This window comes from Lonchura striata, chromosome Z (assembly GCF_050655825.1).
Source record: "Lonchura striata isolate lonStrDom1 chromosome Z, ASM5065582v1, whole genome shotgun sequence".
Taxonomy (NCBI): Eukaryota; Metazoa; Chordata; class Aves; order Passeriformes; family Estrildidae; genus Lonchura; species Lonchura striata.
The window spans coordinates 3940207-3966353 of NC_140740.1; the positions used below are offsets into that span (position 1 = coordinate 3940207).

Sequence of the window (26147 nt, forward strand, 5' to 3'; positions counted from 1 at the left end):
CCAGCGACATTGCAGCTGGAATGCCTCCCCATGATACCCCTCAAATACTCATGAAATCAGACTTGCATTCACTAGGACAGGCATCCATGAAAAAATCTGGGGTAAAACCTCTAAGCAATGGCAACGTGCACAAGCGTTCCTTTCACAGCAGGCACAGCCCAGCGCTCCTGGGAGTGGCTAAAAGCTGAGCAGCACTCGCTGGCACAGCCTCTTCTCCCACGCCCAGCGAGTGCCCAGCGGGCAGCGCAGCCTCCTCAGAGACGGGCCTGACACGAGAGAGCAGATGCCAGCAAGGGTCTGGAGCTGTGCCGAGGGAGGTTTACATGGGACATTAGGAAGAACTTTGGCCCAGCAAGGGCCATTGGACACGGGAACGCTCTGCCCTGGGCGAGCCGGTGGAGTCACCACCGTGGGAGGTGTCCAGGGGAAAGCCGGCCATGGCACTCCGGGCTCCGGCCTGCTCGTCGTGGTGGCCACGGGGCGCAGCTCGGGCTGGACCTCGCAGGGCCCTTCCGAGCATCCTGTGGTTTGTGACATCACAGCCTCTGGGCACAGCAGGGTGGCTGGCAAGTGCCCCCAACGTTCCGTGCCCAGAGCCCGGCAGAGCTCGGTGCGCAGCCACCTCCAGAGCCGGCGTGGCGGTGGCAGCTGCTCGTGCGGAGCACCATGGCCGGCCAGGGCTGCTCCTGGGTGCTGCAGGCGTACCTGCTCGTGCTCCTGCTCCATCCCCTCGACCCCTCCAGCCGTGCGGAGCGGGGCACCTCGGGGCTGGAGCTGCCGGACACGGCCTACGAGGCCGGCCCGTGGGGGGACCGGGCGCTGCTGTCCTGGACGTGCGTCCTGGGGCAGCTGCTGCTCACGGGGCTCGTCCTGGGCTGCCGCCTCGGCACAAGGCTGCGGAGACGCCGCGGAGAGGTGAGGGAGGGCTCGGGCAGGCAGGCCGGGCAGAGCCGAGGCTGCGGGGCTCTGGGGCAGCCCTCGGCCGAGCCCCGGGGCAGAGGGGAGCGGAGCCTCCGGGCAGGCATCGGGGCCGAGCCGGGCCGGGCCGGCAGCCGCAGCGGGGCCGGAGCTCTGCTCGCTGCGGCCTCAGCCGGGCAGCCCCGGCGGGCCGAGCCTCCCTCGCCGCGGCTTCGGCCCCGCCGCGCCGCTCCCGCAGCATCCCTCCCTGCGCTTTGCCTTGCAGGATCAGTGCCAGGGCCGCTCGGGCCGGGCCGGGCCCCGCTGCCGCTGCTGCCGGGACCGCGGCTGCCCCAGGACGCTGATCCAGCTGCTGAGGCAGAACCGCGCCCTGCTGGAGCTGTGCCTGCGGCTCCCTCCCCGCAGGGCCCCGGCCCGAGGGAGCAGCGCCGGGGCCGTCGGAGAGAGGAGGAGGCTCCGGCCGAGCTCAGCGCCGAGCTCCGGCCCCGGCGCGGCACCGAGCCCCAGGGCACGTGTGACCGGCGCCATCCCCATCTCCGGAGCTGGAGGCGCCCCGGCCTCAGCCCAGCTTTCCCCAAAGCCTCGCCCTGAAGAAGCTGACCTTTCCCTCAGTGTTCCCTTTCTTGAAATTCATGTAGTTTAGGTTAAGGTTCTTCCCCTGTAGTTTTCTAGTCCCTCTGTTGTTCAAGTAGTTTAGGCATAAGATTCTTACCCCGTAGTCTTCTAGTCCCCCTGTTGTTATAAATGAATTTGTTTTAGTAGGCAGGATTAAGGATGGTTAATTGTTTTAAATGAATTGCTAGTGTACATAATTATTGTATTGTATTGAATTGTTATAATTAACAAAATAAATTACAAAGTTATATGAATTGTTAGTTATGTGCGTGTAGCTGTCAATCCAGAGAAAGGGGAAGGGCTGTGTCCAAGAATGATGAAACCAGCTCAGCTTGTGGTTGGGAGAGCCGACCAGCCAAGGGTGCCTCAAGCCTCTGGAATGATTGGCCAGGAATGCACCACCCTATGAACAATCAGTGACCAGAAGAAGGACCGCTCCTCGGCCGGATCAAGGACACACCAGTCCTGTCCCCTTCAAGAGACTATAAAGATCCGTGGGTGTCGAACACCCAGGTCTTTTTCCTGTGGATTCTCTATCCCTGGGAAAAACACGCTGTGTTGTTGCACAGTTACTCTGGCTCGCTGTTGAGGTCCTGGGCTTATCCTGGGGCCTCGTCTTCGCTTCTCTGTATTTTAATAAACAGGCGTGCAACTTTCCAACTGCTCCGACTCCAATTTTGCCTGTTTGTAACAAACTGGGGGGAGGCTCGTCCGAGATAACCACACCCCCAGAGGTAGTCTTGAAGAAGGACGAGTTCGGGAAGACCGGTCCAGCTGCTAAATCCAGAACTGTGTTGATGATACAGATTATCCAGGACTCCAGTCCTGAGCAAAAGTACCTCCTGTAGCTCATATAAAGGAATTTAGAAGGTAATTGCTATCCTGCTACCCTGCCCTTCAGAGCTCCAGCACCACTGTGCACAGCCTCTCATGGAGCCAAACAGAAATGACTGCTGTCCCAAAAAATGAGTCTGTGAGAAATTCCCAGTGCCCTTCATGCCTTGAGAAAATGAACGAGCAGTCACTGTTGGGGTGAAATTCAGTTCTGGTGAAAAATTTTTCAGGATGATCTCCCTCCTTTTTATATTCTAACACAACTACAAACAAGCAAAATGAGAGATTATAGAAGGAACATGGGATGTTTAAAAGCAAATCTCTGAACTAAGCCTGGGATGCTCACCCAGCAGATAAACACAGGAAGGCAGGCACTCTTCCCCACTTATTTCATGTCTAGAGATTTCTAAACCCTACCAAATTAAGTTAAGAAATTAAACAGCAATATAACCATATTTTCATTAATTTAAAAATACATAAGAACACAGAATGTTTTCCATGAAACCAGGGGATTGTTTTTTTTCATATTTAGTGCCTGAGTGGGATTAGCAATTGGAAAAACCCACTGAAACTGTAAATGCACTTTGCCCCAGGATAGGAACAAATGGTAATTATTTAGAGACGAGGAAAAAATCCAATCAGAAACATAAAATATTGTATATTATGACCACATATTATTTTTTACCCCCAAGAATTCCCCACAGAAACGGCACGGAGAACACCTTAATTCACAAGTGGGAAACAGAGGGACTGTAGAAGTGCAGTGGAGCTCTGACAAATGACACTGTGCAGAACATGGATCCACAGACCAACAAAACCAAACAGCCCAGCAGCAGCAGCAGCAGCAGCAGCAGCAGCAGCAGCAGCAGCCAGCTCCAGTAGTGCACGTTGCAGCTGAAGCATGGGTGATTCTGAGTGTTCATCCTGTGCACTGGCACACTCACTTGCCAAGGCTGCTGAACTTCTTCTTTCACATCTTCAACCACAAAATCCCCCAGTCCTTTCACAGGAACCATTTCAGCAAACGAAGACAGACCAGAAATGTTGTTTTCACAGTTCACAATAACATCAAGGTACGTGCCTAAAATACACCATCTTTAACTATAAAGAACAAGCCAGCAGGTGCATAAACCCGGTATTTGAAGAAGCGATAAAAAGACAGGAAACTCAAGCCCATGGCTAACACAAAACCTCATGATTAATCTAACACAAAAGCAGATGGTCAAGGACATATCTTGCCAGTTTGGGGATGTAACAGGCCGGCATTATTGAAGCAAAAATGATTTCTAACAAAAACTGTGTTTCCCAGAATTGAATACCAATTTGGGTGGCCACTCCTGATCTCTGCATAATATTTCAGGAGTTCAATTGGAACTAACTTGTTTTTCTAGAAACAGGCAGGGAAGAAGTTCTGAAGAGAGTTTGGCAGAAGAATGGTTGTACAACAGGGGACATGATACTGTAAAATTAATCCAAGTAGGGACGGCTACGTGACTGCTGCAAAGTTCGCATGACCCTGAAGAGCAGATAGTGTGCAGAAAGCAGGATATTGAAACTGCTTGGTATGTAGAAGTAGATAGAGAAGAACAAAGAAGTACTAAGCTGTTCTAACTGCAAGGCCAGCTGGACAGGCAAGTATCATTCACAAAAATAGTTTTAAGATAATAGTACAAGTCACATAGCAACCAATCATGAGCTCGGCTTTTGCAATATGTATGAGCTAATTAAGGAACATATATAAACTGTGTAATCTGTCACAATAAACTGAGACTTGATGATCATGATAGCATGAGTCTTGTCTCCCGCAGCACCCTCCAACAACCCACAGACCCCACATGCCTTAGGAGAGACCTCAATCTCCCCTGCACACCTAACAAGTGACCTCAGTCCCCTGTGCAACTTGGGAGAGACCCTAAAAACCCCTTGAAGTGTGCCTTTTGCTGATCAGGCTGTGCACACATAACGCACTAACCTAATTTCATCAACTATGTGTATAATGCTGCAGGAAGGAAAAGTCTGCAATAATTACAGAAATTTATTAAAAATCGTTTGAGACCCTTGTAGTTTACGTTGAATATACTTGGGGAATTTTAGCATTCATCCTTTGTATCCTCCCTGCTTCAAGGATCTCAGGTGAACTCACACAGTTCCCCATGACCTCCACTGCAGTTGGATGTTTGAAGAAGGGAGTCTGTAAAGGTGGTGGCCTGGGGTCCCATTTGGATTGCCAAACTGTTAAGAAAACTTCCCTATCTGACCATATCATAGCTCGTTTGATCGGGGATGTGATATTCGCTCTAAATTCTTTATTCCCTTGAACAAAGACACCAGTCCATATGTCAGGAACTTTTATCCTTTAACGATACAGTCACCTAAAATCCAGCAACCAGCCCTTCCAGCTCTTCTATGTAATTGCAGAAGTGTTGGCTAACAAGCTCTCAACTTTTACAACAAACAACCTGACAGTCCTCATCACAGACTTTGGCCCAGAGCAAGGGGTAATGAATGAAGATAATACATTTCTAATGAAAATGAATGCACTTGAACAGCAAAGCCAAGTTAAAGAATTCTGTCATAAGGCTAGAAGATGAGCCTCAGAAGATTAGAAGAACAAGTAAAGATGAATTGCAAGTAAAGTGGATGATTATTGTGTGGAAGAATTATGTTGAATGAAGAAAAACAATGTATAGGTCAGATGGGAGAATTAATGGACGCAGTGCAGAAGAGCCAAAGAGTTCGCCTGAAAAAGAGCAAAAGGGAGAGATGGCACTGTTTCTGTCTTGGCAAAAAATGTTGGATGGAATGTTCACAGTAATGCAGAAATCTGGTTTTTAAAGTTTTAGTGTCTATTAGACAGTGGAGGTGATTTCTAGAAGGCTGATGAAAAAGAGAGAAGAGATTTAAAAAGTAAAGTACTTCTGTCTGGTATGTGTTCCATGAATTCAACATGTAAGAGTATTTTTGAAGTGAAAAAAGAATTCCAAACTTGAAAGAGACATATGCATGTGCGTTCCTTCATTTAGTACTCTACAGTTTTTTGTGTAAGTTTTACTTAAAGTGTCAATGTTGGAGGAAGTAATTGCTGTTTTTACTTGCACAACTAGCACTGCCACAGGTAGTAGGTACTTTTATAGAATTTTAGATTCTTGTAAAATCAAAGCATTTGAAAAAGTTCAGCTTATTTCTTTGCGATTCAGTCAAGTATAGTGTATTGGGTTTGTATGGCAAAGTTTTGGTAGTGAGTGGGATGTTTTTGTGAGGAGGAAGCTTCCCACATGCCTGATAAAGCCTCTGGCAGCTGGCTGTAAGAGAGGCCGGCCTCTAGCCGAGCCCATCAGCAGCAGTGAGTGTGACTCTGGAGCAGCATTTTTGAGAAGAAAATCTGTGCGGCAGTACAAAGAGAGGGTTGCGAGTATTTGAGAGGAATAGTTGTGCAGACAGCGAGGTCAGTGCCAAAGGAGTGTCAGGAAGTGCTCCAGGTGCCAGAGCAGAGATCCCCCTGCAGCCCGTGGTGAAGACTGTGGTGAGGGAGGATGTTCTCCTGCAGCTCATGCAAGTCCACAGTGGAGCAGTCCACCTGCAGCCTGTGGAGGACCCCAATACCAGAGCAGGTCCTTGCCCAAAGGAGGTTGGGGCCCTGTGGGAAGCCTGTGCTGGAGAAGGCTCCTGACAGGACATGTGGCCTCAAAGGGAGTGCAGTTTTTGCTGGGGCAGTTTTGCTGGTGGGACTTGTGAACCCATGAGGGTCCCACGCTGGAGCAGTCTGTTCCTGAAGGACTGCACCACATGGGAGGGACCTACAGTGGAGCAATTTGTGAAGAGTGTGAGAAATCCCCTGTGAGGAGGAAGGAGCAGCAGAGACAAGATGTGGTGACTTGACCACAGCCTCCATTCCATGTCCCCTGTGCACTGAGGGGTAGAGTTAGAGAAAAATGGAAGTTAAACCTGGGAAGAAGGGCAGGGTGGGGGGAGGTGTTTTAACATTTGATTCTATTTCTCATTATCCTACTTGGATTTAATTGGTAATACATTCCACCAGGTTGTGCAAGTCACCCGTGATGGTAACTGGTGAGAGATCTCACCCTGTTCTTGCCTTGACCCTTGGGCCTTTTGTTGAATTCCTTCTCCCCTGTCCAGCTGAGGGGGAGAGGGATAGAGCAGCCTGGGTGGGTGCCTGGCATTCAGCCAAGGTCAACCTACCACATGTAGACAAGGACTATATCTGGGAGAATTGTAACCTGTTTTTTCAGGGCAGTCCACACTGAATTTTCTGGTAAATTAACATAGCATGGCAAGGTTCTTAAGATCTTGCTTGTTAATTTAGAAAGAAATGAATCTCTCCTTGTTAATTAATCTGAAATAAAATTTATTGAAATAAAATTTATCGGATTTACTTGTCTGAAGTTTTTGAGCATTAGCACTAAGAATCCTTAGGAACTCTTAGGGAACAGGCATCGCTTATAACAAGTAGTATGTGTGAGTTCTTTGGTGACAGAACTGTGATTCCACTTCTGGTGAGGAGCCATTCAGTCTTTAATTTTCAGTAAATAGTGGGAAGAGCAGCATTTAAATGGTGAAAAAAGCTGAAGCATCTTTGTTCACTATTGACTAGGGTTTCTCCAAAGACACCGGTAACCTTTTGCACTAATGGCATACTGCTTTGCACACTGATGGCAGGAGACAGCATCCTATCAACCGTGACACATGTTATTGTGGTAAGGATCTTGTATTTTGTGTGAGATGCAGCATATGTATTGCTCCTTAAGTGGAAATTGAGACCCTGGTTTTCTGTATTAATTTGGTGGACATTTAAGGTATTTTTGTTGAGTTAGAATCTGAATTAACTTTAAATAGTTGCTGATTTCTTTATTGTAATATGCATATTTTTCTGGAGTTCGTTGTTTTATTTCTTTTCTTGTAAAAGCATCTTATATTAGGTTTTTGTCAACAGTTAATTTTGGAACTGTGATGTGCTTGTGGAGGGCAGGAGTCAAAATTTTTCTGAATTTCCTCTGTCAGCAGAAAAGCCTTAGGAAGGCTACTGTACATATGGTTCAATGCAAGTTTGTCAGAATTTCTGTTACCATGTACTTGATTTTGCAGTACCAAGTTTGCAGTCCCTTTGTTTGCCCAATGTTTTCAACATAAAATGTAGTCTAATTTCTAGCAAATTATTTGTGTTCACGTATGATCATGTGAACTTCATATTGTGGAATTTGATAAGTCAGCGGAACCAGAATGTTTACTGCAAGTTCTCCACTGCTGGAAAAGAAAAAAACAAGGTCATTTTAGCTGCCTGTCTGTTTACCAAGGAGGAAAAAAGCAGAAGAATGGTTTGTGCATTCTTGACTTCAGCCTGGAAATCTTGTTCTTGATTCATACATTCAGAATATAAAACTAAACAGAAGATAGGCAAAGATGATTAATCAGAAATGTGCCTTAATGTTAAGCTTTGCTCATGATTTAATGGATCTAATAAATATATCTCTTTTTTTTCTCATTATGTGGTATCGTAAGAGTTTTTTTAATTCTTACCAGTTGTAAAAGGTAATTTTAGTGGAAAAAAAATTTGTTGGATTTGCAGTTTGTGGCTTTATCTTGAATATGAGGTTCAAGGTCAAGAATTAGTGAAGTTTTAGATGCACATTTTGATCTCTGAAATTAAGGTCTGTGGTGGGTTGTGCATTACAGTGCAGTCTACTCAGATACCATTAAAAGACTTTTTGAAGTATTTTTTTTTTTACTTTTTGATAGTTTTTTAAATAATTGTTCTTAACGTAGGCTTAAACATTTTAATACCTCTGCAATGCACTACCAAATTATTTGTTTTAGCTTTAAAAAAATCGTATTTGTGAGAAGTTATGATCTTGGACCTGTGATGTTTACATGTTCTTTTTTGTTGCTGTTTTTCTTTCCATTCATGCAGGATGAAGCACATGAGAGGGATAGGTTCAGTGACTTTTAGCTAATAAAAGTGAGAGATGTGTTGCAAAGCCAAGCTAATTGAAAACAAATTATTTGTAGTGCTGCTCTAGATGCGGCTCTCTCTATTAGGTATTTTAGATGTTGCCCAGTAATACACAGTAAATAGTTAAGTAAACTCTTTAATCTCAGTATAGCTGTCCAGAGACTCATAGATCTTAAGTGAACTGTACCAAACCATTCTGAGTAAAGGCACGTGATAAATACACTTACAGTTACCAGCAGTAGTTGTTCCTTGTTCAGTTATGTTTTTTATTTCTTAACTATTTGCATCTACCTCAGAGGGAATTGTTTTTATCAGTGGATATTCTGTAAATGCAGGGATGCCCAGGCCCCCTCCATGTTCAATTCAAGGAGGAAAAGGTCCTTGAAATGCTGGTCTGCATAGCGATACAGACCCTAGGATTTACAGGAGTGTGATACCTATTAGTATATTCCAGTATATTCTAGTTCTGGCTTCAGAGATTGCTAATAGTTAGAGGATAAAACTCAGATAACTCTGTTCATTTCAGAAATGCAGTCCTAGGCAAATTGGGGTTTATGTTTCAATCATATGATTCTTCACTTTTAGAATTTTCCACACAAGTCATTGGTTGATTTTAGTGGATGTTAATGAGAAAGAGTTATTTTTTCTTATTTACACATAAAAGTGTTCATTTCTGGTTTTCAGTTTTAAATTGTTGCCTAGGAAAATAAGGCTTGTGGCTTGTTTAATATTTGGCAATGCTTATTTGGAGGAGAAAAAACCTCATTGTAATTTTTGTGTGGCTTTCCAGTTTATTTTTTTTTTGCAGCTTTTCATCCTTTTAGATCAATAGATTTATTTTGGAAGTTCTGGCTATAGTCTCTTTCTTCAGTTTACCACAGGGCTTATGCTGTTACCGCATACTGGACTTCACAAGTGAAAAGATGCTTTTTCCAGTTTTGCTAATTTAAGAACTAAAAATAGAGGGTTTACATACTTTGTCTATTAATATCATGAAAAAGGTTTGATTCTCCAGCAGTATAGACAACACAATCCTGACCACAGAAACCAACATTTTTTAGTTATGGGTTTCTGTTGAGCACAGAGTTTGTGATTTGTGTTAGAAGCTTCTAAAAATATGTGAACTGTAGCTTGCTCTTTCTGAACGAAAGGTAAGTCCTAGGTGACCTGAACTTAGTTGTGGTAAGTGCTAAGTTGTGCTAAGGAACCAAAAATAGATACAAATTTTTCCTGTGTAGAAACATAATTTAATATCCATAAATAAGGTCTAGAAAATAGTGATGTTAAAAGAGAAATGTTAAAAGAGCGTAAGTGCTTAGGAGACAAAGAGCATGGGAAGTAGTCAGTAAAGAAAGCCAAAATTGGCTGCACTAATTGAGGACATTGAGAGAAGTCCATCTCCTCATACATTTCTCATGAAAGGAGGTAGTTGAATACAGACATGGCAGTCTGTTCATGGGATCTTGTGCTAAAACTCTGTTAATTGCTCTTGTATTGAGTAATTCAGGTGGCTCACACAGTAAATTCTTTTTTGTGCACCTAAACAAAAGTGACTATTTTCTTCTGCTCATTTGATAAAATTGCAGCAAATGAATGTCAATCTTATAGCTCTTGCTATTAACACTCAATAGAATTGAAGAGGTTAATGAAAAAGAAGGTATGCACCTGGCATTTCATTTTGATTTTTTTTGTGGCCCATTTGCTTAAAGAAGATAAACTCAAGTGAAGATACTCTTACAAGACTTTCCAAGGAATATAGTCATTCATTAAATCAGGCCCTAATCATGTTTAATTCACTTCCATATCTACAAAAACTATTTTTAAGAACTGATGTTCTTAAAGCAAAGTTTGGGAATATCTACTTTTTCCTTAATTATTTCTACTTCTAGTCCAAGGAAGACCTTTTGAAGTTAAAGAGATGTTTTTGGAGGACACTTTATGAAGTACTGGGTATACAAACAAAGAGATGGTAAAATACAAAAAAGAAGCAGCAAGGTTGGTGGACTTGTTAATTGTTATGGCTTGACAACGAGTCTCTTTGATTGGACAACAAGTAAAATGATTCTCTGTTAAAATTCTAAAGTTAAATTGTTAAATTAGATGACTGCATGTATCTTTAAAACTCTGCATTTACATTATTGATGTAAATTGTGATTGAAAAAAGTGTTTCTACTTTCAGTAATTATATTCTTGGTTCTTTCTGTTGATAAATGTTTTATTTTTCCTAATTGTTATGAAGTAGAATTACATACATGCATGGGCTTTGCCTACATGAACACTACAGAAACATAAGATACAATATGCATACAATATGCTATTAACATTTTTAAGTGCATTCTTCAGACATGGATGCATTTAACATATTTAGGTCAAGGAGTACTAACAACTTGAACCAAAAATAGGAGGTTCTTTTCAATTGATTAAATATTTGAGTATATTGATCTCAATATTTGAGTAGTTTTCCTGACAGCAGAAAGTAATTATTCTCGTGAATATTAAAAATTATTTTTAAAAGGCCAACCCCAAAGCTGTAGCTTGCAGTCCAAACTACGCATTTATCATGGTGCTCAGCTCTGATCCCTGTGGTAGAAAAGCTCATTTGGGACACTGATGGCTTCTACTGTTTCTTTCACTGGTACACAAAAATTAGTTGTTACATGCAAGAGTTATATCACTGCTCTTTGGCATTTCGCTTCTGGAGAAAGATCTGGATTGAGAATTGTGTAGAAGTTATTTATTAATCTCGTTTGAATGCAGCAAGTTGCAGGCTTAGTGGGGTTAAGCAACCTTCTTACCTTGTTCTTATAGCAGATTTTTGCAGTGGTGCACTTTAGGTGCCCTTAATCATGGAATTTATATTGGACTGGTAATAATGTTCTAGGTTAAATAAGAGACCAAATAGTTTTAACTTTGTGATTAGATATAACTATTTTTTTAAAACTGAAATTAATGGCTAATTAGAATGACTGTAAAATGGATACCCTTTATCTTACTGAGTGGTGTTCTGCTCGAGGAAATTATAGTAAGCCGGAACCTGAGAGACCAAGATTTGATCCAAGGACAACTGAAGAGTGTAGTCTGTTGGGTGATGATGGTGACAGAGTATTTAATCAACTAGTAAGTTTTTCCTTTTGTTGGGAGATGGATTTAAATCTGCTTTAAAAAGTGCTTTCTGAAGATGCTACTCCTAGTATATTAACATATTTTATAGATTATTTTTTTTAATTATCAAAAACTACTCTAGCCAAAATGTGCTTTTCCTTTACAATGGTTTGCACACAACCTTTCTTCAGCTTAAATGGCTGAAATGCCATTGCTTAAAGTACTTGCCTGATGCAATAAATGCTTTAACTAGTACCTGAATGCTGGATTTCTGATTGTTACTTGGAAAAGCAACTGTTCCAGTTTTTCGTGTGTAATATATGAGAATAAAGGTAAATCTTGGAAGACATCTATCTTTCAATACTGTTCTTTCTCTTCAGACTGAAAAGGATTTGAGTTGCCTTGAACTATAGTTAATAAAAGAAATGGATTCTTGTCTTTCTGACATCTGATTGCATAAAGATATTGATGCCTTTGCTCAGGTGTTCCATCTCGATTTAACTGAAAATGTCAGTGGTAACTGTCATCTTATTACAGAAGAGAAAAAATGATAACACAATGACTTAGTATTGGAAAAGTGAATAGAATTAGCAGAATTAATGAATTGTTTATTTTTTTTTTTGTCTGTACTTGTTTTGAAGTATGAACAGATGCTACAATGTGCCTAAAGTAGTGTTAAATTCATATTAACTGAGTGGTGGGATGAAGTCAGAAAACAAATTCTGTCTGGCCTGGATTTTAAAAGTCATGTAAGCTGTGAGAACCCCGGGTTTGGTTTGGGGTCTCATGTCATGGTAAAGTCTCTCCTCCAAGCCGTGCTTCCAAAGAAAAACTCCGCAGCCTCTTGTTGTTCGGTCTCAAGGCAGTTTATTGCGAGTTATCTAACAGATTAGGTTCACGGGCTGCGGCTGTTTGATCAGCAGCCCAGCAGAGACACACACACTCCTGACACCCTGACTGTCCAGTGTCTTCTTCTTCTCTCTCCCCGCCCAGGGCTGCTGCTATCTTTTATAAGATATATTACATATAACATGTTTACAGTTTTCCCCCAATACCTACTACCTATATTACCAAGTGCTTTTCTACTCTAAACCAATCTGTGAGTGCCAACATCACCAAGAACATGGAGGTAAGGAAGAAGAAGGAGGAAGAACAGGATCAGCCCACTTTCCTCCATCTTAGAACTTCTGACCCCCATGTACAAAGTAAAAGCCCCCCTGTACAGGTGCTAAAACACCCATGTACAATACTAAAAAAGTTTCCCCTCTACTTTGTAACTACTTTTACTATACTATCTAACCCTTTGTGACTGCTTGTTCCACCTCCAAAGTTGGTAACTCATTCCATGGCTCAAACTAAAAACCACAGCTGTTTCCAGCTGTCTGCCCGGGTCTAGAATGCTTCTGACCAAGACCTGGAACCTCTAAAAATGTCTGAGAGACATTTTGAGTTCCCAAAACAAAAGCTGTGTGACCTCATAGGGTCAAATTGACATCACAGAGATGTCTGTGTGACATCACAGAGATGTCAGTGTGACCTCAAAGAGATGTCTGTGTGACATCACAGTGATGTCATTGAGACAATCCAGAGGTGTCTGTGACATCCCAGAGAGCTGTGTGACATCACAGTGATGTCATTGTGACATCAAAGAAATGTCTGTGTGACATCACAGAGATGTCTGTGTGATATCACAGAGATGTCCATGTGACACCACAAAAAGCAGTGTGACCTCATGGGGAGAAAGTGACATCAAAGAGATGTCTCTGAGAGATCACAGAGATGTCCGTGTGACATCACAGAGATATCAGTGTGACATCAGAGAGGGCTCTGTGACATCCCACACACATCTGTGCGACATCACAGGAGGTTGTGTGATGTCACATAGATATCCATGTGACATAATGGACAGTTCTGTGCAATTGCAGAGATGTCAGTGTGAAATCACAGACAGCTGTGTGCCATCACAGAGATGTCAGCATGACATCAGAGAGCTGTCTGTGTAACATCACAGACAGCAGTGTGACATCACAGTGATGCCATTGTGACAGCCCAGAGATGTCCTTGTGACATCACAGAGAGCTCTGTAACATCACAGCGATGTCTGTGTGACATCACAAAAAGCTGTGTGACCTCAAAGGGTCGAAGTGACATCACAGAGATGTCTGTGTGATGTCACAGGGATATCCATGTGACATCACAGAGAGCTGTGTGACATCACAGAAATGTCAGTGTGACATCACAAAAAGCTGTGTGACATCACAGTGATGTCAGTGTAACATCACAGAGAGCTGTGTGACATCACAGTGATGTCTGTGTGACATCACAGAGAGCTGTGTGACATCATGGAGATGTCAGTGTGACATCACAGAAATATCCATCTGACACCACAAAAAGCTGTGTGACCTCATAGGATCAAAGTTACATAACAGAGATGTCAACGAGACATCGCAGAAATGTCTGTGTGACATCAGGGAGAGATATCAGTGTGACATCACAGAGAGCTGTGTGACATCACAGTGATGTCATTGAGCCATCACAGAGAGCTGTGTGTCATTGCAGAGATGTCAGTGTGACATCACAAAGAGCTGTGTGACATCACAGAGATGTCAGTGTAACATCAAAGAGATGTTTCTCTGACATCACAGACAGCTGTGTGACATCACAGTGATGTCATTGTAAAATCCCAGAGATGTCTGTGTAACACCAAAGAGAGCTGTGCGACATCACAGACATGTCCCTGTGAAATCACAGACAGCTGTGTGACATCACAGTGATGTCTGGGTGGCATCACAGAGAGCTGTGTGACATCAAAGTAATGACATTGTGTCATCACAGCGAGCTGTGTGACATCCCAGAGATATCTGTGTGACATGACAGGGAGCTGTGTGACATCACAGTGATATCAGTGTCACATCACAGAGATGTCTGCGTGACATCACAGAGATGTCACTGTGACATCACAAAAATCTGTGTGTCCTCATAGGGTCAAAGTTACATCACAGAGATGTCTGTGTGACATCACAGAGATGCCATTTTGACATCAGAGAGAGCTGTGTGACGTCACAGAGATGTCAGTGTGATGTCACAGACAACTGTGTAACATCTCAGAGATGTTCATGTGACATCACAGAGAGCTGTGACATCAGAGTGATGTCATTGTGACACCACAGAGAGCTGTGTGAAATCACAAATATATCTGTGTGACATCACAGAGAGATGTAGGATATCACAGAGGTCTCCCTCTGTCATCACAGGAGGTTGTGTGATGTCACAGAAGAGCTGTGTGACATCACAGTGGTGTCATTGTGTCATCACAGATATGTCTGTGTGACATTACATTGATATCATTGTGACATCACAGAGAGCTGTGTGAAGTCACAGATATGTCAGTGTGACATCACAGAGAGCTGTGTGACATCAACATGATGTAATAGTGACATCACAGATATGTCTATGTGACATCACAGTTATGTCAGTGTGACATCCCAGAAATGTCAGTGTGACATCACAGAGAGCTGCGTGACATCACAGATATCTCATCCTGACATCACAGAAATGTGTAAGTGACATCACTGAGAGCTGTGTGACATCACAGAGATGTCTGTGTGACATAACAGGAGGTTGTGTGACATCCCAGTGATGTCCATGTGACATCACAGTGAGCTGTGTGACGTCACCAATAGGTCAGTGTGACATCACAGACAACTGTGTGAAATCACAGAAAAGTCAGTATGACAGCATAGGGATGTCCATGCGACATCGCAGGCAGCTCTGTGACATCACAGTGATGTCATTGTGACATCACAAAAAGCTGTGTGAGCTCATAGGATCGAAGTGACATCACAGAGATTTCCGTGGCTGCACCACTTCTGCTTTGGTTCCTGCCTGCATCTAGAAGTGCCACAGATGTGCCAAGTGGGGCCAGTGGCCCATTGTAAGAGGCCGTCTGAAGACCCTCACTCATTTGCCTGCCGATTGCCACGAGCAGGAACTCCCTTCCCCTCTGCAGTTCCGGCTTGGAGAAGGCAACAGTGCAGGTGCAGCCGCTGCACCCTTACGTTGCTGTTCCCAACGAGGCCCGGCAAGAACTTGGCAAGGAGTTGGCAAGGACTTGGTGAAGACCCAGCGCAGACACAGCACGGAGCGGCCTGCTGCAATTCCTGCTTCACTCTCCACCTATTAGCCAAATGAACTGTTGGGGTGACTCTGGTGGTCTCTCACTGAAGACCCCTCATCTGCCTTGCTACCACCATGACAGATGGAGATCAAGAACCCTCTCCCCAAGGACTGAGACTGAGACCTCTACACCAAAGAGTGGGGGGGGGGGGAATGACCTGACCTGTTCTTCTCCAGTAACTTCAATGGACTTATTCTTCATTGTGTTTGTTCAGCCTGGGTGATTTTCTGTAGATACACCTGTACCCCCCAGAGCAATTTCAATAGACTCTCATTGTTCTGCCTGTTCCCCCCTTTTCCCTCTGTGGACTATAACTAGACCCCTGGGTTAGGTAGGACTTTGGAGACTCTCCCCAACACAAGACGGATCCCCATCGTCCGGACCAGTGAGGACTCCGCCTGTGTTGGTAGCTATTCCCATCTCCCCTTCTCTCTCTCTCTCTCTCTCTATCCTTTTCTATTTCTTTTCTGACCCCACTATCGCATTTATTGTTTTGATCCCTAATAAAGGTGCATTTGTTGTGATTAAACTGAAAGTCCTCTGCTGTTTGTCTTTTGCACTTTGGGATCGGCTAACGAACCATCACGACACTCCGCTATAAGCGGATCGTGACATTAAAATTGGCGTCACGGATAGGATTTCTGTCCAGACAGAAGGGTCCAGGTTCTGTGTAGTCTGTAACAGGGGAAGGACGTTTCTTGCCAGCCGCACCTAACCTGCCAGTCCAAAAGACTGAGCATGGTCTGGAGAGCAAGGGGTGAGATTCGAATTTCCTGCAGACTGCACATTGCCTAGGTGAAAAAGCACCCACACTGTCTTCAGAAATTGCAAATGATCTCTTAGTGCAAAAGGCAGGACACTGTTGTTTTATGTGTGTGTTTGGACTGTCTGGGAAGGAAGAGACGACTTGAAGAAACTAAGCAGAGCCTCCCAGGCAGGTTTTGTCTCTTCACCCACCCAGGGAAGCGAAGGGCGACACAGCAAAGGCTGTGTGCTTTGTGTAACTTAAGTTTGTACCTCCCTGACGTGGTTTTTGGTCCCTTCACAAAATGAGTGATAACCTTAACGATAAGGGTAAAGTTGAATTTTATGCTTTACTAGCTAAATACAATGCCAAACCTTCTCCGGGAGGAGAAGGATGGGCACAAAGTAATTGGTTTAATTTGGATAATGTGGTTGAGAGAATATGTTCTTTACAACATGATACAAAATTTAAACTGGGCAGAAATAAATCCATCTTATGCTCAGTTTTGGGAGCTTGTCTTACGGCAGCTGTAGAAACTCGCTTCCAGCGAAGAGGTGAGCAAGAAACAATAATAGACTCCCTTCAAAACTTGGTTGAAATTTTACAAAAACAATTACATGAAGAAAGGAATGAATAACATTCATTGAGAAATGAGAACTATGCATTGAGAGCTGCCTTAAAAGAGGAACATATTAACAAATCACCTAATGCTGATTCCTCTATAAATCCTGAGGAAAAGGAAACTCCTCACATTAACCAAATTTATCCTCACAAAGAACTTGAGGCAGTAAATAATTGTGAGGAACATTGCTGCTCTCACTTAAGACCCTTAATTAAAACAGAATATAACTATCTCAGTGATTATGATCTTGACCCCCACATCACAACCAAACACATACCATACACTGCCACTGAATTGGCTAAGCTTAAAAGAGAATATGGACGCCTCCCATACGAATCAGAAACAGAATATGTTTTCTGGGTGTCCCTCACTGGTGGTGATCAAATTAAACTAACTGAACAAGAAGCCAGTGGGTACTGGGGACATGGTGTCTTCTTAACAACAGGAGATAAACATGACTCATGGTCCCTGACACAGCGCACGGCTTTTTGGGCTGGGGGAACAAACCCCTTGGAAAGGGGAGATCCTATAGCTATAATTAGCACCCTCTACTAAATCCTAGAAAGTGTACACAAAGCCGCTTGTCTGCAAATGATTCACGAAAAGAAATTAATTCCTGGCTTTGAATCCCCAATGCAATTACCTGTGAAGCCTGAACTAATGACTCCTTTAATTCGTGGGCTTCCAGAAACACTCAAACCTACTGCCATAGCCTTACAGAAAACTATCATGACATTAAGCCCTGCAGAAAGACTAGACAGATTTCTTGGTAACCCCACTGATCGCACTGGATCTACTGATCCTGGTTTTACTCCACCCTATTCTCCTTTCCAAGCTGTAAATTCACAAACCAGTTCACCTGGCAGTAATCATAAAATTTGGACATGGGGTGAAGTTGCAGAGGATTTGATCAATTATTGTAGAAAATATGGACCTGTAAAAACCCCGAAAGAGAAACCAGAAAAATCAGAGAAAACAAAAGGGATTCGGTCTATTGAGACTCCTTACAGCAAAAATCCAGGAAAGGGAAAACAGAATCCTAACCGCCAGCATTGGTGGTCACTCGGAGTCCGGAAGGGGGTCCCCAGAGAAGTGATGGTTGGTCTGCCCCTTGATAAATTACAGAAAATAATAACTAATTGGCACTATCGAAAATCAAATCCATCGGTTCAACCCAGTACACACCCTAGTGCACCCACTCTTCCTCAGAACATGGGCAGCAAACCAACTCTCCCTCAGCCTCTCCTTCCTCTCCCAAACATGGGTAAGGAAACAACTTTCTCACCGTCCCTCCTGCAAAACAGGGGCAGTGGACAAAAACTAACCATATCACAGCTTTCCTCTCAGAACTCAGGCTGTGACCGAAAATTAACATTCTCCCAGTTTCTCTCTCAAAATCCAGGCAGTGAGCTATCTCTTTCTCAGCCTTTTCCTCAAAATCCGAGCAGTGATTCCCGTGGTTTCAGAGATGCTGAGAAAAGGTATACTACCTTGGAGAAGGGATTGTTTGTGGTCAGCCTGGCTCTCATTGAAGTGGAAAGACTTGCACTACAACTACCAATTGTATTGAGAAGCCCTTTCAATGATATTAAGACAGTCACTACTGGGACCCTCCCTCCTGACGGGATGGCCCAGAGGGCCTCGGTAAGAAAGTGGTATGCTCAGATTGAACATTACTGTCACTTTTTCTCAATAACAGACGGAGTTGTGAAAAATTTGGCAATACAAGAAACTGAGAGCTTGGATAGCAGCCAGGACACACCTGCCTCTGTAATCAAAATGGCCCCTCCTTTTTCCCCCCAAACAATCAGCAAGTTCTTGGTTCACTGATGCCTCTGCTAAACGAGAAGGGAAGGTGTGGACATACAGGGCAGCAGCTCCCCACATTTCCTCTGGTGAACTAATTATTACTGAGGGAGAAAACAGTGCTTGGGTTGGGGAGCTGATAGCTGTTTGGAGTGTTTTCCAACGTAAGGTACAGAATACCTCTCTTGTCTCGATCTACACTGACTCCTACGCTGTGCACCAAATGATCCTGATAATCCAGCACATTTCTCTGGCCAACCTGGTGGACATCTGGTGGACATCCCTTACTACAGGTCTGGTACCACTTGTGCTAAAACCCCCTTGGAATGAATGTGCATGGAAAGCCTCTGGTACTCTAGGGGAAGACCATTGGATAAATACATGCTGGATAATTCCATCATTCTAACCTTTTCTGCTTCTCGCTGGCAGGAGTCTGTTGTGTTTACTTTTACAGAAGAAATCCGAGGGACATGAAGACCACCTAATCCATGATAAAATTGGTAATACTTTCCTGCATCCTACCACAACCCCAGAGCCAGAAATCAGCTGAGTGGTTGTGGCCTGAAATAATTGTGGTAGCATGCAGAAAAAGTGAAAAGATCTCTTTAAGCACAAAAAGGTTTGTACGCACCAAAGCGTACAGGATTGTTGACACAATTTTACACTAACACAAACTGCAGAAGTAGTTTGTCTTTGGGGCAAAGATACTGAAGGTCTTTCTTTTAAATTTATAATAAATGCTATAACCCAAACTACTACAGTTCATACCACCATCACCACTCAAACTCAACCACCAGTTATGCTTACCCCGAAAATTTCTGAAGTTGGACCATATATAATCAGGAAAACTGGCCAACAACAAATATTGTTCAATCCGGCATGGTCTCTTAGACAAGTTAAATTCCTAATGCAAAGCAATGTCTCTGAAATTCAGCCAGCTTGTTCACCTTTCTTGCAAACTTCTTTCCATGGTTGGACGACCTTGTTGCAACAGTGAAACCCTTCTAAAACACGGATGCCAAGAGACATAACTGGTGTTGTGAGAACAGGATTGGGAATTCTAAATAGTATTAATTCAGAAGTATTATTGAATAAATTGACTGCTACAACTAAAGATTTGACCCAATTACAACAACCACCGCAATCGTCCTTATCGGCCTTGGGAACGCATCAGTGGTTGCTAACATATTACCAACTTGGGAAAAGGTAAATGTGAATGACCATGAATTGATAATTGCGGCACTCAGTGCTACACAAAGCAATGTTTCCTTAGCCCTTATCTGCATCCAGGCACAATTATGGATGCAGTCAGTTGCTGCTTCAATTATAAGAGAAGGTGAAGAAGGCACATTTCGTACTGAAATTCAGAAAATAGTTTGGGACAGTGCCACTGACTTTGAAAAATATTTCCAATCCTGGTGGAATTTGGTGAACTTTACTTATGATCCCACCACAAATGTAGCCATGAAGAGAGCCTGACAGAGGAATGGTTGAACAACAAGGGACATGATACTGTAAAATTAATCCAAATAGGGAGGGCTACGTGACTGCTGCAAAGTTTGCATGGCCCTGAAGAGTAGATGGTGTGCAGAAAGCAGTTTCAATATCTGCTTGGCATGTAGAAGTAGATAGAGAAGAACAAAGAAATGCTAAGCTGTTCTAACTGCAAGGCCAGCTGGACAGGCATGTATCTTTCACAAAGATAGTTTTAAGATAATAGTACAAGTCACATAGCAACCAATCATGAGCTTGGCTTTTGCAATATGTATGAGCTAATTAACGAACATACATAAACTGTGTAATCTGTCACAATAAACTGAGGCTTGATGATCATGATATCATGAGTCTTGTCTCCCGCGGCATTCCCTCTAACAACTGGCGCCCGAAAACAGGGACTTCATCCGAGCCAAAGGCGAGAGAGGTGCTGCGTTGGGGTTCGGGTCCTGTGGCTGGAAGGACGGCGAAAATAAAGAGAAGAGGCGAAACGCTCTTCTCCGCGCCCTGAGTGACCGTAGAGGAGGGCTCAGCCGATACGTGCTGCCGAAGCCTGAAGGAGCCAGCAACGGTACCGACGTAATCATGGAAGGGCAAGCAGCATATGATTTATTTAGTGCTTCTCTTAGAAAAAGGCAGATTAGGGGGATTGACTTAGATAAGGATCTCCCTTCGCTATTGCATCATGCTGAGTCTTACGGCTTTTTCATTAACCGCCATAGTGTTCATAAACTTTCAGAATGGAGAAGATATAGGGATAAGTTCTGGGAATTAGTGTTAGATGAGGATAAACCGGGCAAGAAAATGAGTAAACTTTGGAGAGTGGTTGATAACGAATTGTTAATGTGTCAGGCAGAAAAGAGGGCGGTGGAAGTGATACGGACAGCTCTGGAGAAAATAGGGAATGTAAACCCTCGCTTCTCTCCAGTGAGCCAAACCCTCCGGTTCTCACAAATTTTCCCATTCCCATCTCTGCTTCTGAAATGCCTGTACCTCCCATAGACACTAGTAGCATTGAGGTGCTGGAAATTGAGATCCAAATTGCTTTATGGCAACGGGACTGGGATCCCAAATTCACTTTTTGTGAACGGGGATCAGGTAGAACGGAGCAGGCGCGGGGCCAGACAGAGCGGGGCCGGCCAGCACCGAGCCGGAGGCGAGCCCGGGGCGGAGCGGACATCAGCCGAGAGACGGAAGGCTCCTTGCTGCCGAGCAGCAGCGCAAGGGGGGAGAGGGGCGTTCCTGGGGCTCAGCCGCGCTGGAGCCGGAGCAGGCGGGGCGCGGCCGTGGCGGGGGTGTCTCTTCTCCCATCCACAAGGTGACACAACAAGGACGGGAGCGAGGCGGCGCCGCCCCTCATCTCCCCGCAGCGCCCAGCAATGGCGGCGGAGATGGCGGCACAGTCCTGGTTGCCATGGCAGCGACAACGCCGAGAGCAGCAGCGCCACCGGTGGCGGGATCGCAACACTACAGCAAAAATTTCAACAGCATCTTTCCAATTTCTTACAAGAGTCAGAAGACGTAATGAAAAAGTACAGCAGGACCGAGTGTTTTCCAAGATACCAAGAAGGATGAACATTATGTGAATCAATGTTATTTCAAATATGATATGGATAAAAATCACTGTATAAAGATAGAAATGTTAGTAATGATTTAATTACCAAAAATGTCTCTGCAAACAAAGAGTTGAGAAAATGTCATCTGATGGAATTTTAGTATTGAGTTTGTAATCTCTGTCTTTGGGTTTTTATAGATAATAATATAAGTAATAGTGATTTTTAAGTTTTATAGATAATACGATAAATAGTGATTGTTAAGTTTTTGTAAGTAATGATAAGTAGTGATTGTTACTAATGTTATATGAGTGCTTTAAAAGGATTTGCTTAAACTATTTTAAACATTTCTTGTTAATAGGTTAATCATAAAATGTGAGTTGTCTGATTTTTGTGTTAAGAATTATTATTAAGGTATTAAGGTGTTGTTATAGTATTTACAGTCAGTTTTCATATGTTTTATTGTCTCTTTAGGTGATTAATTACAAGATGTTTTTTCAGGATCCTGTGTTTTTGATTTTTTAACTACTCATGTGTTTTCTTTATCCAATCTTTTATGCAGCTGCAATTCATCTTCCTTTAAAAATTCATTGTCCAAATTTTAGTTCAAGATTTCAGACTTCAAATTTTCAGATTTCTGAAGAAAGGGTTTGTTGTATTTAGAGAATTTTTGTCTTGAAAGAGATTTTAGACAGGTTCAATTATTTGATAGTTTGATAAATTTTTAATAATAAGGTTTTTTACTTATAACTGTTATTTCTAGGACTTTTGTTTTATAATGTGTTAAAACATATCCTCCAATTAGAGTTTGAGCTCTGGCCAAGCTCTGGCTCTACGTGGATGGTGTGATTGACCCAGGTGTTTTCTGCATCAAAAAGTATTCGAGTCCTTTTGGCTTGACAATTTGACCATGTAGGGCAGCTGAGCCTCAAAGGGAGTTTTGGAGAAACATGATCCGGACATGTTTTATTCAAATCTCTGTTGTTTTAAGGTTTATCAGCTGCTGCAGACTCTGAGATGACAATTTGATAGTGTAGCACTTGGTAACTGTGATTTTATATGTAATATTAATTGTGTATTATCTAATTGATTTTTATTTGTTGTTAGTTTCTTTACTGTATGCATTGTTTTGTTCTTGATGTTTTTTCATGTTTATAACAAAGATGTTGATATTTCCATTTCTTCATGCAAATTTTAAGAAACAGAATTGAGAGAGGACCCTCCAGTCCCTGTGGGGAGTGTTGAGTTTGTTTGTGTTTTAGCAGGTGCAGAATCTAGATAGATTTCAGTGAAGAATGTTAAACTTATCAATTTCAAGAGAACACTAATCTCTCCACAAGTAAATCAGAGGATGCACAGCAAAAGTGGATTGTGCAAAGATTTGTGTTTCACCCACAGAAGATTGTAGACTTTGGGTTTTTTCATAAGTGTGTTTTTAATTATGTTATAGACTTTTTTGCTAAGTTTTAATGAGTTTTAGTAATGCCTGTGATTTTTCTGTTCATTTTACCATTGCTTTTCAATGGCAAAAGAAAAATTAGATAATCAAAAGCATAACATTAAGTTTATCATAAATATAGTTTGTATTTAGAATTAAGTTTGTTCCTTTCATGTTAAACAGAACAATCAAAAACATGAGAAATATGAAGTGGGGTGCACTTCTGTAATACTAACCTCATTTTTCACCCCACGAGTTGCTTCAGTGCAAGCTCTCACACAATTAAAAATCCTAGCCTACTGGACAGAAAAATAAATTAATATTTCATCTAAAATGTTAAGTGAGCTTGCCACAAATATAGGTAGTATCTGTCATGCAGTTCTGCAAAACAGAGCAGCTGCCACTAATTTACTTCTTCTAGCCCAAGGTCATAGTTGTGAAGAATTTGAAGGAATGTGCTGTATGAACTTATCTGATCACTCTACATCCATCCATAAGCAAATACGAAAATTGACCGAGCTAACTCAAGAGTTGAAGGTGGAGGACGGATTGGGCTTAGAAGGCTGGCTGAAAGGATTGGGGATCGGACCATGGTTGAGGGACATCATCAAATATGGCATAATAGTTCTAAGCATAATTGTGATACTTTTGCTTGTTTTGCCCTGTGTGTTTACTTGCTTGCAAGGCTTGATGCAGCAGCTTTTGCAGAAAATGCTGAATGCACACCTTCTTGTACAAAAGGAAAACGGGGGAGATGAAGAGAGCCTGACAGAGGAATGGTTGAACAACAAGGGACATGATATTGTAAAATTAATCCAAATAGGGAGGGCTATGTGACTGCTGCAAAGTTCACATGGCCCTGAAGAGTAGATGGTGTGCAGAAAGCAGGATATTGAAACTGCTTGGTATGTACAAGTAGATAGAGAAGAACAAAGAAATGCTAAGCTGTTCTAACTGCAAGGCCAGCTGGACAGGCATGTATCGATCATAAAGATAGTTTTAAGATAATAGTACAAGTCACATAGCAACCAATCATGAGCTTGGCTTTTGCAATATGTATGAGCTAATTAACGAACATATATAAACTGTGTAATCTGTTACAATAAACTGAGACTTGATGATCATGATATCATGAGTCTTGTCTCCCGCGGCATTCCCTCTAACACTTTGGCCCAGAAAGGGGCATTAGACACGGGAACGCTCTGCCCTGGGCAAGCCGGTGGAGTCACCACCGTGGGAGGTGTCCAGGGGAAACCCGGCCATGGCACTCCAGGCTCCAGCCTGCTCGCCGTGGTGGCCACGGGGCGAAGGTTGGACTGGACCTCGCAGGGACCTTCCGAGCATCCTGTGGTTTGTGACATCACAGCCTCTGGGCACAGCAGGGTGGCTGGCAAGTGCCCCCAACGTTCCGTGCCCAGAGCCCGGCAGAGCTCGGTGCGCAGCCACCTCCAGAGCCGGCGTGGCGGTGGCAGCTGCTCGTGCGGAGCACCATGGCAGGCCAGGGCTGCTCCTGGATGCTGCAGTTGTACCTGCTGGTGCTCCTGCTCCATCCCCTCGACCCCTCCAGCCGTGCGGAGCGGGGCACCTCGGAGCTGGAGCTGCCGGACACGGCCTACGAGGCCGGCCCGTGGGGGGACCGGGCGCTGCTCTCCTGGACGTGCGTCCTGGGGCAGCTGCTGCTCACGGGGCTCGTCCTGGGCTGCCGCCTCGGCAGAAGGCTGCGGAGACGCCGCGGAGAGGTGAGGGAGGGCTCGGGCAGGCAGGCCGGGCAGAGCCGAGGCTGCGGGGCTCCGGGGCAGCCCTCGGCCGAGCCCCGGGGCAGAGGGGAGCGGAGCCTCCGGGCAGGCATCGGGGCCGAGCCGGGCCGGGCCGGCAGCCGCAGCGGGGCCGGAGCTCCGCTCGCCGCGGCCTCAGCCGGGCAGCCCCGGCGGGCCGAGCCTCCCTCGCCGCGGCCTCGGCCCCGCCGCACCGCTCCCGCAGCATCCCTCCTTGTGCTTTGCCTTTCAGGAGCGGCGCCAGGGCCGCTCGGGACGGGCCGGGCCCCGCTGCCGCTGCTGCCGGGACCGCGGCTGCCCCAGGACGCTGATGCAGCTGCTGAGGCAGAACCGCGCCCTGCTGGAGCTTTGCCTGCGGCTCCCTCCCCGCAGGGCCCCGGCCCGAGGGAGCAGCGCCGGGGCCGTCGGAGAGAGGAGGAGGCTCCGGCCGAGCTCAGCGCCGAGCCCCGGGGCACGTGTGACCGGCGCCATCCCCATCCGCGGAGCTGGAGGCGCCCCGGCCTCAGCCCGGCGTGCCCCAAAGCCTCGCCCATAAGGAGCTGGACTTTCCCTACTGTTCCCTTTCTAGAAGTTCAAGTAGTTTAGGTTAAGGATCTTACACCGTAGTTTTCTAGTCCCCCTGTTGTTTAAGTAGTTTAGGTTAAGGTTCTTCCCCCATAGTTTTCTCGTCCCCCTGTTGTTTAAGTAGTTTAGGTTAAGGTTCTTACCCCATAGTTTTCTCGTCCCCCTGTTGTTCATGTAGTTTAGGTTAAGGTTCTTCCCCCGTAGTTTTCTAGTACACATGTTGTTCAAGTAGTTTAGGCATAAAGTTTTTTCCGCATAGTCTTCTAGTCCCCCTGTTATAAATTGTGACACGGCAATTTGAAGTGTCTTAATTCAATAAAGCAATTTTATTTAAAATTAGCAAGTAAGTAAGGCAGGCAAAAATTCAGCGCTGGGCGGCCGGGGAGTCTCCTGCTCTACCAATGGCGCGCAAAAATGTTCTGTCCCAACCTTCCGTTTATCCCCCCTTTTCTCCTTGCAGACGTGACTCTCCAAATGTAGTCTGAGTCTGGTCGTTGTGATAGCTTCTAAGTCTCTTCTTTTGAGATACAGCAAGC

General features: G+C 44.2%; 2 protein-coding genes across 2 annotated transcripts; both read left to right on the forward strand.

Moving 5' to 3' along the window:
- Positions 1–666: 666 nt before the first annotated feature.
- Positions 667–13223, forward strand: LOC146763579 (uncharacterized). Its single transcript, XM_085566060.1, has 2 exons — positions 667–915; positions 1184–13223. The coding sequence occupies exons 1-2, from the start codon at positions 667–669 to the stop codon at positions 1559–1561; spliced, it is 627 nt and encodes a 208-aa protein (XP_085422186.1). The 3' UTR covers positions 1562–13223.
- On the forward strand, positions 11427–21764 carry LOC146763580 (uncharacterized). The gene is given in 4 exon segments (XM_085567342.1): positions 11427–11452; positions 15447–15551; positions 16887–16913; positions 17008–21764. Coding segments are annotated over 4 exon segments (1962 nt in total). The 3' UTR covers positions 18812–21764.
- The last annotated feature ends 4383 nt before the right edge of the window (positions 21765–26147 follow it).

Excerpts from the sequence above, each read along its gene's own strand:
- LOC146763579 (XM_085566060.1), top strand. The coding sequence starts at position 667 with ATGGCCGGCCAGGGCTGCTCCTGGGTGCTGCAGGCGTACCTGCTCGTG. Across the intron at positions 916-1,183 it reads TGCGGAGACGCCGCGGAGAG|GATCAGTGCCAGGGCCGCTC; the intron begins GTGAGGGAGGGC and ends TTTGCCTTGCAG.